The sequence below is a fragment of the Lupinus angustifolius genome, chromosome LG02 (genome assembly GCF_001865875.1).
Source record: "Lupinus angustifolius cultivar Tanjil chromosome LG02, LupAngTanjil_v1.0, whole genome shotgun sequence".
Classification (NCBI taxonomy): Eukaryota; Viridiplantae; Streptophyta; class Magnoliopsida; order Fabales; family Fabaceae; genus Lupinus; species Lupinus angustifolius.
The window spans coordinates 24537830-24558740 of record NC_032010.1 but is presented as its reverse complement, the minus strand read 5'-3'; the positions used below and the strand labels follow the sequence as shown (position 1 = coordinate 24558740).

General features: G+C 32.2%; 4 protein-coding genes across 5 annotated transcripts; 1 reads left to right on the top strand and 3 right to left on the bottom strand.

Moving 5' to 3' along the window:
- Positions 1986-5534, top strand: LOC109342167 (TBC1 domain family member 2A-like). Its single transcript, XM_019580218.1, has 7 exons — positions 1986-2716; positions 3464-3580; positions 4088-4266; positions 4348-4441; positions 4518-4595; positions 4709-4810; positions 5213-5534. Exons 1-7 carry the CDS (start codon positions 2234-2236, stop codon positions 5345-5347), a joined length of 1188 nt encoding a protein of 395 aa, XP_019435763.1. The 5' UTR covers positions 1986-2233; the 3' UTR covers positions 5348-5534.
- On the bottom strand, positions 6410-12547 carry LOC109342166 (fimbrin-5-like). Its single transcript, XM_019580217.1, has 15 exons — positions 12429-12547; positions 12230-12335; positions 11924-12094; positions 11386-11624; positions 11108-11279; positions 10958-10996; positions 10714-10782; positions 10472-10588; positions 9879-10090; positions 9230-9388; positions 8896-9095; positions 7565-7722; positions 7109-7205; positions 6878-6969; positions 6410-6788 (listed from the first exon to the last, which is right to left on the bottom strand). Exons 2-15 carry the CDS (start codon positions 12314-12316, stop codon positions 6594-6596), a joined length of 2007 nt encoding a protein of 668 aa, XP_019435762.1. The 5' UTR covers positions 12317-12335; positions 12429-12547; the 3' UTR covers positions 6410-6593.
- On the bottom strand, positions 12926-14840 carry LOC109342165 (fasciclin-like arabinogalactan protein 7). The gene is made up of 2 exons (XM_019580216.1): positions 14822-14840; positions 12926-13908 (listed from the first exon to the last, which is right to left on the bottom strand). Exon 2 carries the CDS (start codon positions 13860-13862, stop codon positions 13083-13085), a length of 780 nt encoding a protein of 259 aa, XP_019435761.1. The 5' UTR covers positions 13863-13908; positions 14822-14840; the 3' UTR covers positions 12926-13082.
- LOC109329346 (rho GDP-dissociation inhibitor 1-like) lies at positions 17759-19820 on the bottom strand. Of its 2 annotated transcripts, XM_019563020.1 has the most exons (6): positions 19398-19820; positions 19127-19193; positions 18820-19038; positions 18596-18720; positions 18240-18308; positions 17759-17888 (listed from the first exon to the last, which is right to left on the bottom strand). In XM_019563020.1, the coding sequence occupies exons 1-6, from the start codon at positions 19605-19607 to the stop codon at positions 17886-17888; spliced, it is 693 nt and encodes a 230-aa protein (XP_019418565.1). In that variant the 5' UTR covers positions 19608-19820; the 3' UTR covers positions 17759-17885. The 2 variants fall into 2 exon arrangements, with proteins under 2 accessions (XP_019418565.1, XP_019418562.1); XM_019563017.1 differs by lacking the exon at positions 17759-17888 and having other exon boundaries at positions 18198-18308; positions 19398-19818.

The following is a 20911-nucleotide window of genomic DNA, read 5'->3' as shown; positions in this document are numbered from 1 at the left end:
ATATATATATATATATATATATATATATATATGGATAATTGAGATTAAATATTAGTAATTTGTTACATGATAGTTATATACATTTATTTTTTAATAGTTCATATTAATTGTTTGTATTTATCACAACAACAACCATTTTCATGTGAGTAATTTCCAAAATATATATATACAAAGTTACTTACGTGAGAACCATTTATTCTAAGAAATGAGAATAATCAATATAGACTATTAAAGATATATGTATATCATTTTTTTAAGTAATGATGTGATCAATAACTAACTTTTAATTATAACCATATATCTATACTATTATAGAAAGGTAAAACATGTCTAAAGAGTATATAGGTAATTGAACAAACTTAATTTCTATATCTTAACTTTATCTTTACTACTATATAAATGTAATATGTATAATTTCATTTATATACTTAAATGGTGGTAATTGAAATACAATTTTATTGGTTGATGATATATTCAATTTTGTAATATATACAATACAAATAATTTTGCCATAATTAGATGCAAAAAATGACTCAAGAGATTGAATATGATTACTTTAGGTTACTTTTTAAATAGAACATATTTTGTTCTTTGAAACAATAAAAAATTAAACAACTTCACCTCTTTATTCTCCATATCTTAAGATTATCTCATGTTCATCTTTGATCGTTTTTTTCGGACAAGGAAAATCACATTGTTAAATAATTGCTAAAGTATAATCAAAGATTAAAAGCTTATTCTTTCTTATAAGATACTTCTTTAATAATAATTTATATCATATAGAGACTTTACACTTAATCTCAAACTATAGCTAAAATTATAATATCATGTATATTCAATACAAAAAATGTTATATGATTCTCTAAAATGAAATATATAAAAATTAAATATTCAACACTAAAAAATAAGAATGTGGAGCGGCAAACACGAAGTGTCTCGACATGATAGTTTATACAAATACGTTGATATAATGATATAAGGTCATATTGAGTGACACATTTTGTGAGGGGCAACCACGCATCCAAAAAATGATTACTTCCTTAGTCATATGGTGAGAGGATACCATTGATTATACAAAAAAATATTGTAGCAAGATAAAGCTTAAAACATATTGTTGGACTTGATCGCGGCCGATGGCTTCTATTATATTGTTATTGGACATGAAAAGAGTGAAAAGACACAAATAATATAAAATGTTTGAACTAAAACCTTAAGGAAATAATGTATGATTTTTTTTTACTTATAAATTCTTCTATTCATATCGAATATAGGACTTTCACAATTAAAAACCTAACAATCTCTCATAAATCTATCATATCTCAATCAAGTCAAACCATCAATTGTGATAATACTTATTCGACTCCACAACTCTTCACCATCAATAATAAGTTCTATTGTTATCGGAGAATAAAAAGAACAACTAGACAATAATTTTATGAATGTTTTTGGACTTATAAGGTCTTTTATCTTTACAACGTTCTAATTGTTTATTTATGAATATTTTAATTAAACCGAATTGTGTTAAGAAATTTGAAAAAGCAAAGTAGAGAAACAGCACACAGCGCTTAATTGTTGATATTGGGATTGGATGTGTCATGTGTGGTGTTGTTGTTGTTGCAGAGAGAGAGATAGATCATAATTCATAGATCAGATCGCTTCCTCACTTTTCTGTTTCTTGGTTATGTTTTTACACTCTTTTCCTTTTTTCCCTATATCTCAGGGTTCCATTCTTTTCTCTTTTAATAATAAATAATAATGTTCAACCCCTTTCTTTTTTTACACCTCTCTCAATCCCCATTTAAGACAATCCTTCACTTTTTTCTATATTATTTCAATTACATTCTTCCTCAAAAATCTTTTTCTTCTGGGTTTTCCTCCAAAAAAATATAGTTTCTGAATATTCAACCTTTTTTTTTTGTTCATCACAATTCTTAATTTATTCAATTTTTGTAGCTCACTCTTGGAAGAAAATCTAGCTCCTTTTTTTGTTGGTAGAAATCTATCTCTATATATGGAAGTTTCAACCTTTCTGATTATGATTATGCAAAAGGGGTGATAGAAAAATTTAGAACACCCACCTAAGTTTTCATCAAATTTCGATCACCCATCTCCTCAAAATGGATCCTTTCACGTTTTTAGCCTAATGGGTTGTTTTCTCATTTGAAAAAGTCCTTCCTTTGCAATTAGAAACACAATTTGTATCTCGATCCATCAACACAAGAAGAAGAAAAAAATGTACGGAACCAAAGGCAAAATCGACCTTGCATTTGAATACCAATCACAAGCATCAATTTTGAGGCCAAGCATCCATTCGAGAAGGGCAAATCTGACAGTGAAATTCCAAGACCTTTATGAATTCAGTGTGGAAGGGAATGTGGATGATGTGAATGTATTGAATGAGGTTAGAGAAAAGGTGAGGCAACGAGGCCGTGTTTGGTGGGAATTGGAAGCAAGCAAAGGTGCTAATTGGTATTTGCATACTACCATAGGCCAAGGCAGTGCCCTTACCTCTTCATTGAAACTCTCAGCTTTGGCTAATGCTATCACTTTGAAGAAGCTCATTAGGAAGGGTGTGCCTCCAGTTTTAAGGCCCAAGATTTGGTTTTCATTGTCTGGTGCTGCTAAGAAAAAATCCACCGTTCCTGAGAGTTATTATGATGATTTGACCAAAGCTGTGGAGGGGAAAGTCACCCCTGCTACCAGACAGATAGATCATGTAATCAATATTTTATTGTTATCATCATCACATGACTGGTTTTGATTTTGATTTTAATTCTGACAATTATTATAATATTATATTACATCACCCTCTTGGCTTAGGTGGTGTCCTTTTATTACATGATTAGTATTTGCTTATGTGTTAATCCATTTCAATTTTTTGAGGTATGATTTCATTGAATTTGATGAATTGATCACATTGTCTAGAGTTTACATTTTGTGTTTTCAAAAGATTTTCAGGCAAATTCTCTTGCAGATTTCATGGACTCGGCTGTGGCTTTTCCTTTTTTAATGAGCAAATTCATTATTTATGGAATGAGAGTTAAGAAAGATTGATAAGGGTTGAATCATTTGATAGCCTTATGTTTATAACCTTGCATTATTTTGTGATCTGTTTGAATTAGCTTATGCAAACAATTTTAATGTGCTTGTGTGTACGAATTTCATTTGAGGCAAAATGTAGCTGAGTACATAAATCTGATCAGGAAGAGATAGGATTGGAATTTGTGTGGTCCTTGGTACATTTTGAAAATTGGTGATCAATTTGTTCAGGCTGCTATATCTTAACTTTTTTATATATATATATAATATATATATTGTGTTGGATTTTATTATCTGCTTATTATTCCAAATGTGATCCTTAAAATGGTTATCAGTTATTGATAGTTTTTTGAGAAAATTTTGAACTTGTGCTATGCTGACTATATTTGTTCTGTTTCTAATCGGTATTTAAGCATATTTTCAGGACCTACCACGAACCTTCCCTGGCCACCCATGGTTGGACACTCCTGAGGGGCATGCTGCTCTTAGGCGTGTTCTTGTTGTTTATTCTTTCCGTGACTCTGATGTTGGGTATTGTCAGGTTGGTTCTGTTCTCCTTTTTGGAAGTTTTTTTCACTACTTGAAAAAAATCTGATAGTTTAGAAGTTTGATACTCTTGAATACCTCATATTAGGTATTTGAGGAGAAAGTGTCTTGTTGTGGCTTCCTCTTTCATTCAATCAATGCTTCTTTTCTTCTTCCGGCACTAGATATTAAACCTTCATGAAATAGTAGTAACATGCATATTGCTTATTCTCTAATTACTTCTATACCTTCAAACTCTTCCAACTCATTAACAACATTGTGCGACTGTATCATGGATTAACTTGCGGATCCTACCTATACTTTGTTAAAGTACACATTTCATTCACAAAACCTACTACGCTCCTATATTTGCTTTTCTTAACTGCTTCTGCAACTATATTTTACATTTACACAATTGTTAGGTTAATATAGCCCCACAGAGTTGCTTAGTTAAACAAATGTTAAATGCATACATGGGAACATTTGTTTCTTAATTATTAACACTAAAATGTTATTGCTCTAGGGATTAAATTACGTTGCAGCACTGTTGTTGCTTGTAATGAAGACAGAAGAAGATGCATTTTGGATGCTAGCCGTCTTGTTGGAAAATGTCCTTGTTAATGACTGTTACACAAACAACTTATCAGGATGCCATGTTGAACAAAGAGTGTTTAAAGATTTGCTTGTTAAAAAGTGCCCAAGGTATTTTGATTTGATCAAATAACTGTGCACCACATGTTTTTTTCTATGTATCTTCTGAAAATTGGAGAAATGGAAATGCAGGATAGCTAGTCATTTGGAAGCTTTGGAGTTTGATGTTTCCCTTGTTACCACCGAGTGGTTCCTTTGCCTCTTTTCTAAGAGCCTACCTTCCGAGGTTAGAATACGCTGCAATAAATTATGCATCGAAATGTTAAATTATTCGCGGTACTAATACTTCTTCCATGAATCAGACTACTCTGCGAGTGTGGGATGTCATTTTCTACGAGGGGGCTAAGTTTATATTTAATGTGGCCTTGGCAATTTTTAAGGTACCACTGATGCAGCTTTTTGTTCTCATGGTTCTTATTAATACACTCCAATTTACATAAGATCACACTACAAGCTAAAGGGATGTCTTAATAATTCTAAGCTTTGGTTGCAGATGAAGGAAGATGAGTTACTTGTAACCCATCATGTTGGCGAAGTAATCAATGTTCTCCAAATGACCACTCATCATTTATTTGATCCAGATGATTTACTGACCGTAAGACTTGTCGCTTTCACCGTTTATGTTTATCTATTATTTTCTCTTCAACCATTTAGTTATCCTTTTTACTACATACATTTCATGGTTTCATCAATCTCCGTTCATGTTTACTTCAAAGGTACTACATATGATCTACTTTATGACAAAAAGGGCTTATAATTGGGGTTAGGGGAGAAGATATATTTATTTTGCTTATCTTTTAAGGGTTCATTTGGTGGATAGAATAAGAGAGACAATACATGATATAGTTAGTCACAAGCAAGTTGATTATATCATACCATAAATGTGGTATGTAACTAACTAAACATATTTTATGGTGATGTGTAATTAACAAACCAACTAACTATATCTCTAACAAAGCGTGTGCGAGTATATTTATATATGTGGTTGTGTTTACAGGTCGCATTCGATAAGATAGGGTCGATGACAACAAATAACATATCAAAACAAAGGAAGAAACAAGAACCTGAAGTGATGAAAGAGCTTGATCAAAGGATCAGAAGGTTAAATTTCCTTAAAATGGAAGGCAAATAGTAATTGCTTTGTTTTTAGTTACAATAACTTCAAATGTTGAAACCATCCATTAACCAGTAGGGTCTATGTTCTTCTTTTGGCATAACAAGAGTGCCCTATTGTTTTTCTCAGGATGTTTGTAGGTCATAAGTGTATATTTGAATGTTGTTATGAATATACATGAGGAGTTATTTGCTCACACCAACTTGAATTAACTCAATTCTTATATTGCTAATAACTTTTTATACAAATTTCATCAATTCATTCTAATTTAAGAAAATTTGAACATCAATAGATATATAATCAAATCAATGAAGTGCTAAACAATTTTTGATTTATGTGAAATTTAATATAGAAGACAAATATGATAAGAAACTTTCCATTTAATATTTGGCTTGATTAATTTATTTTATATATAAATATGATAATTTTATTTTGTTTCAAGTAGGTCCTTCAAGTAATGAAAGGATTATGTAAATATTTTTGTTATGAAGTTAATGATATTAAAATTATGAATTTCAGTTAGTTAAAAATTGAGAGAGTTGTGGAGAAAAAGATGTTGATAGGACAGAATAAAAAAAATTAGGGCCAAATTTTAGAAAATAAAATAACTTCAAAAAGGAAATTTAATAGTTTTGCAAAAAAATGTTATAGTTCTCAAACGTGCAAACTTGTTTAAATAGCAGGTGCGTGTATGCAAAAAGATTCCTTAATGGAAAATCACAATGAATCATTATGATGGAACTTCTCTTCGCCTGCATTGACATTTTCAATCTCTTCATTTCTTTTTAGACAATTTTATATGAGAAAAAAAATATATCCATTAATATTGTATGAGTTTTATGTCTCTTCAGGAAAAGTAATATGAATGAATAATATAATGATTGTGTATAAATTTTTATATTCATAATGCACAGTAGATATTTCATTCATTTTCCATCTATTATAAAAGGTTGCAATTTTAGCAGAATAGAAGAGGATAGCCCAATGTTTTAAGGGAAGTTAATTAAGACTACTTCAAAGATTACAAAAGAAAAGAAGTAGATTGAGACTGAAAAAATACCATTTTATTATTGGGGAAAATTGCATGCAATTTTCATCAAACAATATACCTAAGTACAAATAAAATCTAAAGAAAATTTACAGGACCCTTCTATTCCTTGTGGTTTTCCATAACAAATGATATACTCTTTTTTGCTCTATATATGAAAGAAACAATATAGTTTGTTTGTTTTCCTCATTCAGTATCTATTGGGTATGGTTTATTTCAACCTTCAGAGGCTGCCTCTGAAGCTGCATCATCAATGGTTAAATTGGATAATTCATTAGCTTCATCTGTTTCATTTGCATCACCTACTGAAGCTACTACAGGCGGTGCTTCCGGGCTCGTGTTTTCTTCAGGTCGCTTCAGGCTCCAATACATGATGCTAGCAGTTAAAGTAAGTATCATCTTCTGGTTCACCTGTCATCATTAAATACAACGAAATGAGCAAGGTAAGCATTAATGCATTGGTTAGTGATTTGTTTTTTAGCTAAAATTGATGGCATTACCTCCATTATGTCCTCAGGCAACAGGAAAATGGAACATCCAAGTTTTCGGGCAACACTGATTATATATGTTGCATTCAATCTCTTATCTTCATCTGCAATTCAAATAACAGAACAATTTTTCAACAACTTAAATGTTGCTGGTAAGATAATGTGCTCACATGATCACATAAAAAATGTCGAATACAACGCTGGGTGAGAATTCGGAGTGTTGCAAGCTGCAAAATCACATACCAGTCTCCCCTTTAGTAACAAGACTCCAGTTTACTACCCTTGGCTCCACAGCACTCAAAAGCTCAAGGAAGAAAATGCCACAGGAAAGGTTTTTATCCTAATGAAGAAAACAAAACTGAAGTCAATATAAGAAAAATACTGAAATCCTTTGAGTAAACATCAAAGCAGCCATTATGTAAATTGTCCTTCATTGAACAGTCATGTTATTTTCTCTAATGATTCAGTTTACTTTTAGTACTATACTACTATTGATACAATGCCTGTCATTTCTCTCCCAACCATGACCGTGACACTTTCTTTAGATAAATGGAAAATAGTAACGCGAAGGTTAGCACCAACATTAATTCTTAATAATTGGTCCATAATTGTAAATCTTGTTGAAACCACCTTAAGATCCTATCCATATATGTTAAAATATTGGTATAACTCATAATTGGTACATGTTTGCTCGATTACCTTGAAGCTTTCCATTTGGGAAGTTCTTCCTGCTCTCTTCACTTTACTGTTTGCCCAGTTTAGAATATCAGCATCAGTAATCTCTTTACCTTGGGAATGTGATCTCAAGTTCTTCAGAAGTTGAAGCATATTAAACCTCATAAGCTGCCACAAAAATGCTGTGGAAGAAACATAGATGAATATTCTCAATATATACTGAAGCAGCAGTTTTGAACACAAAAAAACCATGACCCGCCATAACACCCTCACTGCCCAAGTAATAGTTCACAGAAACAATCCAATAGCAGTAAAACCAACAACATAAATGAAAGTCAATCTTATCAAATAATTTACATATGCTGACAAGCAAAACATTCAACTTTTCATGCTGGTTATTCATTGCACAAGTGTGGATGCAAGTAATCCCCAACTTTATCTTATCTAACGTGTCCACTCATCCAATGCAACAATCTTATCTCTATTGCATTGAGTTTACTCTTTTGTTTGTTTTCTACTACATTCAATCCCACACAACATCATAAGTTTATAGTTGTGTGGTAAATTTTCCCCTAAAAACTTCAGTGGTGCTTTTGTATCATATATAACACCTAAAACACTCTTCCATTTCATCTACCGCTTAATCCTTTGATTTACATCTCCCTCTATTTTCCTGTTATTTTGTATGATGGACCAAAGATTACTTAAACCGTGTTACTCGTGATATGGTTTCCGATTCTCACCTCTAACTCTAAGCTAGAACGAGTGCACCTCTTGCTAAACTTATATTTCATATACTTCATCGTACTTTTACTTAAATGATAGTCATGTGCTTCCAAAGCTGGTCTCCATATCTCCATCTTCACATTTATTTCCTATCTCATCCCTACCACTCTGGACTATATCAATTGAAAAAACATACATTATGACACCCACTCTTGGATATGCACTAAATAAGCACATCGAAGACTCAAGACAAAATAGTGTTTTATTTGTACTACAATTAAAATTGGAGGAGAAAATTATTAATTCAAATCAATCACAAGAACCCATGTCCTACTTTAATGAAACTTTTATTTTTAAAGTTTTTTTGTACATTGCAATTGAAAGCCAATTTTCATAAGTCATTTGGAATTAAAAAGAGAAAATTGCTATCCCACGATCTAGTTAAATAAAGTTAGAATTTGATTTTAAACTGACATCAACTTTTCTAATTTGTGGATAGATATCAAATATTCAAATATCCCATTCTACCATGATTTGAGAACAATTATTAACGTTCCTATGTAACAAATCACAAGAACATATGCCTTTAAATATCTTCAGTTGATACTAAAAGAAACAATGAAACTCACCTAGTAATAGCTTCTTATTCCCTTGTACAAAATCATTACCAGCAACATTCACTAACGAAAAGTTTAGGTCCTTCCCAATCTTTATAACTTGGTTGCAGTTCTCGACTTTTCGAAATGGCATCTTTATAGGAGGCTTTGTTGCCTGCTTCCAATTGACAGATCCAGGTGAAACCTTATCAAGAACTTCAAGTAGAACCCATCTGTACAAAAGGAAATTAGGCAAATCATAATCAGTGGTTCGGGTCAAGAAATTTCTTAAAATAAACAAGTGCAAACTCTATAATGAGAAAAAAAATAAGCAGATGAAGACACAATTGAACAGAGGAAAACTTGCCCATTTCTGACATCCTCAAAAACATTATTCACAAAAGTAACAATTCCAAGACTGTTAATCCAAAGTCTAAAGCATCTTTCTTCCCGAGATGTCTGTACATCATCCGTCATCATCTCCGCGAAGGTAATTTTCTTGCTGTCAGCAGCTGTAAGTCCATTCCTACAAAAGTACAGGTACCATACATTTTTGGTTTTATATAAATGGAACTCAGATTCTGAATCAGCTAGAGATTCATTATGCAACACATACTTTTTCTAACATTAACTTTAGCTAACCCTCCCTGAAATGAAACAGCTAGAGATCCATTATGTACTAACTCCCCTGTCTCATTATAAAACCTTTCTCTCTCAAAGGAACAGTCCAGATGAAAGAATCAAAAGAAAGCACCATCAGAATTTTCATAGTTATTAGATATAATGAACCTGATAGGCAGTGGCCTATATAAGGAAAATCATGACAAATAAAATACAAAAGGTAAAGTGATAATGTTATTTTCCATGATATAGGAGCTACTCCCATCCCCAAATCCCCATTAAAAAGGGGGTATAAAACAGCATTAGTTCTTGGAAGCATGCACCGAAGTACTCTAATTGTATCAATGTATGATGAAATCACTAACACATTTGGAAGCTCTTAAAACTAACCATACCTATGCTGGAATATTTGAGCAACAAACGCAAGATTGAGATTAGGAGACCCCTCTACTATGTCCTTTGGAGTGAGGTATCTCTTGCAATCTAATTTCTCTGCCTGCTCGAGAACCATGTTAGCTCTTTCGGTTGGATCACTTGTGACCAAAGCAGATGGGCCTGAGTGTTCTGGAGCAAGAGCATTAAGCAAGTAAGCATAAGCTTCTCCATCCTGCAAACAGAAGGCAATGTCAAATATAATAGACTCACTGTAAGTATCAAGACATATGCAATGTGTAACAATATAGATACACATCGATTCAGCAATTAACAGGGTGTTGGGCAACATAGTGAATCCTATCCTTGAAAATTTCAAATGTTTATCAAGGTTGATTACAACATAACAAGGTCCGCTGTTCGCCTAAATGAAGTATAGTGCACTGCCGCACCAAAATGTAGGTATTGGTGGATGAAACCAAAAGGTATTAGTAAGGAATACAGCACAAAATGTTCTCTACCAAATATTTTTGCAATGAGGTACAGGATCCAGAAGAAAATAATTGCTTATATCAGAGAAAGTCTGCAAGCAAAAAAAAGTTATAATTTTCCTCACCTTGAGGTCAGAAGAGAAGTTTGTAACTTGTTTCTCATATCCGGCCTTCTTCAGGTGGAAATTCATCCATTTCAATAAAACCTTTTCAGGTGGTAAACTGATAAGCTCCTCCACATCCTGCCAGTAAGTTACGATGTAATAAAGAGGTTCATTTCAGTTGTAGCTCTGACATATGTAAAAGAAAGAAAACCATGGGACTTGTAAATTACAAACAGAAAAAACAATATTATCCAATATATAACCTTGTCATCATCCACTAATTCCACAAGTTGAGGAGTTTTCTTCAGATTGAGATCAGCTAATAGTTGAATCTAATGTTACCACCACAATGAAAAGACAAACAAAAAACACAAAAAGACAGCATAAGCATTATCAAATTTTCAAGTCTTGCCAATGAATAAATAGTTGAACTCATAAAAGTGTCAATCTCCTCATCTGCACTCCGTACTATGAAATTTTAAAAGGGGCTAAGTTTAAGCAGTCTACCTTGATTATTTGTGAAATCAGACCAAGTACCAGATGTGGCTACAAGACCAAATACAGAAATTTTAAAAAATAAAGTTAGTCTTTCATATCATAAAAACAATATTGGAAGGATGGAGGAGAATAGAGTGGCAAAAAGAAGTTTGAACCTACTCTTGCTTCAACTAAATCCTGAGTACCAATATTAACCACCGTGCACCCAATAGCCTTTGCCGAATTGAGGCCGAGGGTGTGGTTCTCATTTCTCTCCCATGGATTAAGAACTCGTTTGGTATTAATAGCTCTCTCATCTATGGTCCCAGGAACCGCAACGTTAATAAGCTTGCTACAGCAGATAAAACAAAGAAGCTTTAGAAAGAAAGAAAAAGTTAAAACATTTATTTCTAGAAAAATGAAAAAATTGGAGGTGAGGTTGGGTCCTGAACATCTACCATAGAAGTACTCCATCTTTCGCAAGATCAAAAATTGCATCTGTGGATGGATCGATAGGAAGAAACTGGCTGATGAATTTATCTTCTGCCAAGTAGCCATTAATATGTGCAACATAAGAAGCTTTCTCGGATTCATTAATAGCATGATGAACAGTAGTTGTAGCTGCCTTCAAAAATGAAGAAGAACTTCTTGAACCACCATCTTTTGCTGCTGCCCGGCCTTGCAAATTTAAATGTGCCTGCCAAATTAATGTCAATGGATAAACAACATAAAAAACATACGCTTTCATGTCAGGAGCATATGGCAAATAATGTAGATATACCTGCATACTGATACAAAAACAAGAATACTTTCATGTTAGGAGCATGCATCTCAAGAGGCAATTAGATTGTGGAATATCAAATGGCATTATTGTATTTGTGTGAAATATTAAAGTTATTTAATTGACTATATAAACATCCCATTCTGAGGACATCATAGAAGAAAAATGCTAAGAGAATTGTAAATCATTAACTTCTGAGGAGAACAAAGACTGACCCTGAGGAAGGACTCAAAATCAATTTCTTCATCCATATTCTGATATGATTCGGCCAAGATACCCTTAATCTCATCCTCCTCCAAAACTTCATTGAAGGCCTTTAATTTCTTAAAAATGGGTGGCAAATCTCCGACAGTGACGCGCGCTGATTGATTCCTTGCCGATACAAACTAAAAAGAACACAACATATTCAGTGTTTGATGGAAAACAGAATGAAACACTTGTAGTAATAATCATTAATGAAAAGAGGCAATGTATTTTTGGAAAATAAGAAATGGTATAATAATAAAATGGAATGAACATACTTTGGATTTGAGAGTTCGAAGCTCGACTTGGGTGAATTGGCTCTGAAGCCATTGATCAGAAACGAGAACACCCACAAAACTAGACATGTTGTTGGTTGGAAGAACACTGACCCAACACAAAAAAATCACATTTTTAAGGCAATTTGGTGATGAGTTGAGAAGATTACAAGAATAAAAAATAAAGGGAAGATGAACTTACATTAGAGAGTGAGATTGAAAGGAATTGTTGTGATCATATCTTTGTTTGTGTGTGTGAGAGAGAGAGAAAGAAAGGTGGTGTGTATGAGAATGTGTGTTATTGAAAAGGAGAAAAATACGATAGGAGGCGCGAAGAGTAAGGAAGAAATAGGAAATTACTTAATCATTTACCATTCTGAGAATGAGGATAAGTAGGATCTCCTCAATTCAATTTATTACAACTCTAATGTTAAATATATAATTTAGATTTGATAAAGGGTAATGGAAATTCAACTCTAGGAACATAAACCCAAATATTTAATATTATTGAAGGTGATCTATATAACTAGGATAGAAACCAGTAAAATACTCTCTAATAAGCCTTATTAGATTACTTTCTACGCCTTAAAGAATAATTATTTTGCATCTAATGGTTCAGATTCCTTTTTCAACATTTTTAATATCCAGGGGCTAAACTCTGTTAACGACAGCATTAAAACTCTAAAAGAAGTACATTAAATAAAATAGTATTATAGTTGAAATCAAAGTCTCATACATATATTGAATAACATATGTTCAAAAAAATGGATTCAAATCAAAGCAATCAAGTAGCCACCAAATGTAGATACATAAACATAAATCATCTAAAATTATATATTCAATATATCAATCCACATTACAAGAGCAGCATCACACCAAAAGTTCCCAAAGCAAGGTTGGCCAACACTCCAAAGGTGGTAATCTTGTAAGAAGAGGAACCATCAGGTGTAGATGAAGGAGAGGATGATTTGCTCTCAGCACTTTGTGCAGTTGGAGAGTCAGCAGCAGGTGCAATATCAGGTGTAGGTGCTGGTGCTGGAGCAGGAGGAATATCGGTACCGAAAATCGCCTCCGGTAGAAGAACCTTGTCAACTTGGTATATTGCAACAGGGTCAGTGGAATGCACAGCACTTGTAACCTTGGTAATTGACCATCCTGAACTAATATGCACACTGCCTGAATCGTCTGTGAAATTCAAAGTGTAATCACCACCAGCAAATGTGGGAGTGGAGCCGGTTTCGCTAAGGTTTTTGAAGTCAGCTAGGGAATAAAAATGTGGCAAGGCATGGAACAGGATCACTTGTTTGATCTGGTCATCTGTGAGTTTTGATAGAGAGGGTTTCTTCAAAGATGAAAAAGCACTGTCTTTCGGTACTAAGATGGTTATTCCTTCTTCAGTGTTGTTGGCTTGGTTTTGAAAAGTTTCAATCACTTTTGTGGACTCAAGGTAGTTAAGGAATGTGTGGAATGGACCAGCAACGGTCAGCAATTCGGTGAGGTTCACGAAATCGGGTGCTGGGGCTGGTGCAGGAGTTGGGCTCAGACTCAGAGAGGGAGGGCTAGCAGTTTTCGCAAATGCTGATGAACTTAGAAGCAGAAGAGTGTTGCTAAGAATGAAAATCATGGAAAACTCCATTTTCAAGTTTATCCTAGCTGCACTATCACTTAGTCTCTTTAAATTCCTGTAAGAAAAGTGCTATAGAATGTTAGATCTCAACCAAACATATCAAGTTATTACTTGTGAGAAAGTTAACTACAACAACTAATGCCTTTTTACACAAGGCAATTGCATATATACCCAAAAAATCATTGCTCACACCCGAACAGATGCACCATCCATTAGTGCAAATCGGCTGAAGGATGGTAAAAACCAAATGAGGCATTATGCAAAAACTTCATGGATCAAACAAGGCCTTATGCAAAAACCAAATCTATTAACTGTGAGCAAGTTAAACAATGCAACAAAAAAAAGTGAGTGAAATTAACTCCATGTCCATACTCAATAAGTGTTACCCTTCTAATTTTTCCACATATGCTTCTTCACATAACAGTGGACATTTGTCTACAATGTACTTAAATCTATAGATCTTGCAAAAATTCACATAAATCATGAAAAGAAAAATATTCAACATAATTGTGATATCGTAAAGGAAGATCTACGAATGTGAATTGAGGCAAAGTAAAGAAAATGAAATTGCAGATCAGAGCATAATGTGAATACTATGAAAATTTGGTGGAGGCAAAGAACACTTGAAATGTGGTCATTTTGCTTCAAAAGGAAGACAAAGAGAGTGAAAGGTGATAACTTAAAACAAAAGCATGCCAAGTCCAATAATAATAATAATAATAATAATAATACCTTGAAGTAGATAATAATAATAATACCTTCAAATCCGTTGCTATAGATTTCAACAGCTAAATTACACTTACTCACTTTAGAAACAAAATGAAGTTAAGTTACATGAAGTAGATAGAATCTTAAATGATGTATGTATCTATGTATACACAAGTAAAGTAGAGAAACACAATGACGCATGAACCTCACAGATAAAATGAAATAAGAGAGATCTAATGTAAGAGAATGAGAGAGTTAACCTGAAGAATGAGAATAGAGAGAAAGAATGAGAATAGAGAGAGTGAATGTAATAATGTGTATATAAAGAAAGATATGATAGAGTGAGAAAGGTTGTTTGTACCAGCTGGAACTTGGAAGTGAAGAGAGAGAGAAAGAGAGAGAGTTTGCTTTAATGGAAGTTGCTTATCTGTAAAAGTCATCCATTTTAATGGAAGTGTGGTGGGCTATCCATTTTCACATCAACTTCTAAGTAATTGATTATTTAATTCAAGCTGGGATCGATGATCTTCTCCATTAATCGAGAGATAAATATATTAAAAGTAAAGAAAAGAAATAATATAAAATAACATTTCCATATCTTTGTGCCAAACTCCCCATGTGAACCATCTATTCCTGAGATAATTACATAACACTACTAACTTCAAAATTTATCATACTTTCTATGTCACATTATTAGTTCAAAATTAACCTTAACCAACAATGCACATTACCATCACTGCATAACTCAATCTTTTAAGCAGGATATATATCAGAGATGTAGTTATTATTTTCTGTATAAAAAATATTTCATCCGCAAAATTTACTTTACTAATTTACACTCATTGAAAGAATTGCTATTTGATATATTAGGATAAGGGTTAAGAGTTCGATTTATCTGAGTTATACCAATTAGGAGAAATAATCATAAATCTTGTAAATTATTAATTGTTTACTTATAAAATGTTGAAACAAAAAAGTACCAGATAAAAAAATTTAATCCATAACAAATTTATGTTATATAATTTTCCGTTTGGCAATATTTAACCACCTTTGGGGTAATATTTAAAGTTATTTTATTTAAATTGTTTTGTTACTATTATTAAAAAATAAACTGGATCTACGCTTTTTAAATAAAAAACTGCAACCACGCCGACACTTTAGTTTATTTCCTTGTCAATAATGCTACTAATGCAATCTCTGTAATGAATTCACATGAAGTGACTTATAAACTAACTGTTTCTTATTATCATCAAATAATTATAATACATCACCTCCATTTCATATTTTGTTATTTTAGCATTTTTTTTTTCTTGATCTAAGACTAAAAGTATGGTTTTTACAATTTTAAGGTTTAGTAAAAAAAATACAATCTATTTTCATTAAATAATTATATTTATGATATTATTTATTAATTAATTTCACTTTTTTTCCTTAAAAATATATAATGAATGGAGCAGATAGTATTTCCTTCTCTCTGTTCTATGATCAATTATTATAAGTGAACATAGGTGGACCTATCAGACAGCAAAACAAAAGTTTGTGACTATTTACAAAATAATTATAATATTTATGCATCGTCGTTAGTATAAAAAAGTTTATTCTATCAATAAATTATTTACTATTAATTTAGATTAGTTTTTTAAAGAATAAAAATAAGTAAATATAAATGATAAATAATCTATAATAATGTATAAAAGTCTTATAATATCATTACATATATATTTTTGTCCTATAAACAAAGAAAAGTGCAGTGAGCAAAAAAGTGGAAAAGACAGATAAAGAACATCCTATGCCAGCAAACATGATTTGAATACAGACATATATACTAATTATTTATAGTAATTGAGTTCTATTTTGGGGTTAAATTATCCATTTTAATATTACCCATTGTCATTCACGGAAGAGTAAAATCATAGTAATAATTGCATAGGCTATTATTAGGCCATGAATTGACCCAATGTAAAAACTGTAGTGCAATTTTATATGGAGCATTTTTCTTCTTGTACATATTTACATATCTATTCAAATTGCATTTTTATGCCTTTTTATCCCATCAAGTCAAATTACAGTATGTTTGGGAAACAAGGGAAGTAGTTCTCCCTCCATATATATATATATATATATATATATAAAAGGGACAGTAATATAATTTAAGCACTAGCGGGGTAAAACATGTGAAGTATATTGGGATGTATATGCGGTCAAATCAAGCAAAAATTGTTATTAGTGTACAAGTAATTAGCATAAGATAGGTAGGTGATCAAATCAAATTTCTATTACACTAATCACAGCTTTAATTATGTTTAACCAACGGCTTCATAGCTTTTGTCGTGTATGAGAAGGGACCACATCTTCTGTGTCTTACAATAGTGTGTCACTTCATATACTATGAGTTATGATTGGTGTGAAAACACTTAATAATTAAAATTTTAAATTAAATATATTTTTTTAACCAATTATATATCATGGTACATGAAGTGACACTCAATGTGAGACGGGTGATAGACTCATGTAGCAGAACAAGGTGTAGTGGCAATGTCAATGGCCTAATCTAATTAATTGATTATTAGTTCACATCATCCTCGTTAAACAAGTCCTTTTAATTATTCTGTTGCAAATGACACAATCAAAATTAATGTGATCAATATAGTAACTAGTTAAAGGCTTCAGACTCATGACCCTTTTGGCAAACTTCACTGTTCATTGATTATAATTTTCCTTCGTAAAATTAAAGCAAAAGTAATGCGGTTCAAAAGCAAGGAAAGTAGGAAGAAATTAAAGAAAACAAAAAAATATTATTATAATCTTTAAATTTATATAGTCATATTTTCACTTTGATTTTAGATTACTACCAGTATATTGATGCATATTCATGGCATTTTCCTCAATTGAGGTGAGCTTGAATATATGGCAATAAGTTAGTTGACACATCCAGCCACATTATTTTTCTTTTTTGAATCCATTATTATCTATAAACACAACTTCAAATAATGTCAAAGTTTCATCTCAAAATCAATTGACAATTAGAGGAGTAGTCAAACAGATATTTAAATCATTCCCAAAACAATGACGTAGGTGATGTAAAATTTACTTTCCAACACATAACATCAAAACCATCCCAAACTCTTATTTTGATTTAAAAGAATGAATAACTTTATCCTCTTTGTAATACAATATCAATAATTTGCATGATGGGTTTGGGCAATTTTTTGTCCATCATAACAATTCTGTTGAAAGGTTGATGTCGAAAATATATAAGCTATAAATGTAATTAAACAAAAGGTTGACATTGGGCCATTGTTTTCCTAGTGCTATGGTCTTTGTTCAGAAATTCGTCATTAGATGTATTTTCTGCACAAAGGGAATATCATAATGTTATTATCAAGTGATTTATTCAATGACTATAATACATTAATAACAACAGTTATTATATCAAAGATAGTGAGGGTTGAACCAGAAAAATAAATAGACCACACAGCAAGCAACTGAAACAAGAGAAAAACTCATTCAAAAACAAAACTATCTTCATTTTCACTCCTAATTGCTTTCAAAGGCCACATATCACGATTTTGCTTCATATTTAGATAGTCATCACAGACAACAAATAACAATTTAGAAAGAAGGAAGGAGGGTTACAATTGGAATTGCAGATTGTGAAGATGTGCATATCTATGTTTAAGCCCAGTCCTTCCTAATATCAAAAGTATAGTTGATCTCCAAGTAGCATTTGTTGTCATCATCAAGAAACTGCAAAAGGAAATACATAACAGCATATAGTTCTATATCTTAATTCATTATTCACTAATTTTATAGTTCTATATAAAAGAGTGAGTCACAGGCACTTCCCTTTCAAGCTGGACAAATATGTTGAATACAAGGATTGAATGATAATATTATGGTATCTCATAAATTATGTTTATTTATGAAAATATTAGTCTATAATATTAAATTGATTAAATTAAAAAAGTGCATTACTAGTTGTTATTAAAAGCTAGTTATACAATAAAGTAGAATCTATATATTGATAATATTACTTTTGATTTAGCAGAATATGTTCCTCTTGCAAACATCCCAGAAGGTGTGATTTCTTCAGGCATCTCATGTGTGTATGGTTCTGTCTGAGGGCTGAATGTTCCAAGCATCTCTTTTGCACTGTCCACTGAAATTAGACTTATTATTGTAAGAGAAGGATAATGTTTTCATAATCAAAATTTTGGAATATAGGAATTATGAGGCAGAGATAGAAAAACATATTTACCCTTGAGTGCAGTCTTCCAGACAGTGTTGGTGTACTTCAAACCAGAAACAATATTATTGTTTACTTGAAAGGAGAATTTCAAGCGATAATGGCTACCTTCTTTAAGAGTAAACCATAAACCTTTTAGGTTTCCATCTTCAGGAATAGGAAGAACAATGTCATCTCTACCAGGTGACAGAATAGACAGACTTGTAATTTTCACTTCAGGTTCAAGAATCTCTGTATCAAAGGGATAGACAACAGAAACTATAATGCATAATATACACATACATGCACATGCATGGATATTGTATATGCATGTACGTACCTGCAACGTTGTTCACGTCCACACTCCCAAGAAGTTGTTCCTTCCACCTCCTTAAACTCTCATCGTCCTACAAATTAAGGACAAAAAAGAATAAGAGTAAGAAGCTAGAGATAGCATGCTACAATCATGATTATAGTGGAGCTTTATCAAAGAACCACATAATTATATAAGTGGAGCTTTATATCACATTACACATAATTCAAATGACCTAATAATGCATCAATCAGAAACACAAGTTAAAACCACGATTTCAGCATATAAAAAAAGCAACCTTATCTTTCTCAAGGTGTTCCTTAAGAGTGCATTGAGGACCCAACTCTATTTTGGTTGCTTCATCCTCATCATCATCTTGATCAGTTGTATAGAAAGATGACTCACTCACTTGTCTGCTCAAAGGCTCGCCTTCACTTTTATATTGTTCTTCATTTTCTTTCTCATTTTTATCTCCACCTTGTTTGTTCTTTTCATCATCAAACCCCATGATATATGTTCTTAATTATATTTAATTTGGAACTTGAAACAGCCCCAGATAGATTAAGGTGGTTAATTAATTAACAGATCAAAGGGAATGAGAGTGGTGGCGACCAAATGCACCAAAAGCCACAAACCAAAATGGCACAGGCAATACAAAATTATAATACCAAAAAATATTTTGAAGGGATTAATTAATGTGAAACCGAAAAAAAGCTATAACAGTCTGTGCCTCACATAACCCAACAATTATGAAAAATAACCAGAAAATAAAAATGGCTTGTTTTTCTCCTAACGTCTTTCTTTGGTAGGTTGTTCAAAATTTCCGGAGAAGAGAAAAAATTATGGGTAATTTAGGGAAATGTTCATGTGGTGATCCGAAATAATTGTTAGGTGAAACATCTTAACATTGAGTCATTGAAACAATCTTTTTTTGTTACTACAAAATATCCCTTCATCTTAAGAGACTACTCTCTCCTCTGTGGAGGTCAGGTGCATGTACATGATTGTCTCTTTCAACAAGTGTCATTCACATCAATCAAATATTTAATCTTTTGACATTTTTTTATTTCACAACTTCTTTTACTTTATTCCTTAAACTCTTTACACGAACCATCAGATCACATTTTCAGTCCCTAATTACTTATTTATTTTAATGTCTTTATCTTACCAACAAATCTATTTATAGGTCACTATTCAATAGAATTTATAAATTGGTTTTCACCATTGCTATTGAAAATAAGTTGGGCTTAGGTAAAAAAGGTCTAACATATGTATAAACACATGGCTTAACCTGGCATGGATAGTTATTTTAATGACTCCGTTGTAACATTTCTTCTAATACACTAGAATTTACTTATAGGGCTTTTTATTGTCATTGATTTGGGATATATTTTGGGACAACGTCTCCTTGAATTTGAGTTTTAAATTGTTGAGGAGTAGTATGCTTAGAACATGCCCATATATGATAGGTTCCTTCATTCTAAACATCTCCAATTACTAGGGAAATTAGCTAAAATATGTTTTGCAAAATATCTATGGGGTACCCTAGGCATTAGCTCGTCAATTAAAATATTAATAATAAGTGAGTTATGCAAAATGACCTTAAATGAACTCATACCCATGTTCACAAGGGTCACCAATATCATTGATTAATAGATTCAGGAACCAAGATCACGAGTCTAAAAAAGATTAATCATAAGGTTATACAATACAACAAAGAAAAGTAACTATTACAAACAAAGTGACCATATACATCTTCAACTATTGCATATGCAATGACAGAGAAAAAATTGTCACCATCTTAAATTGCAC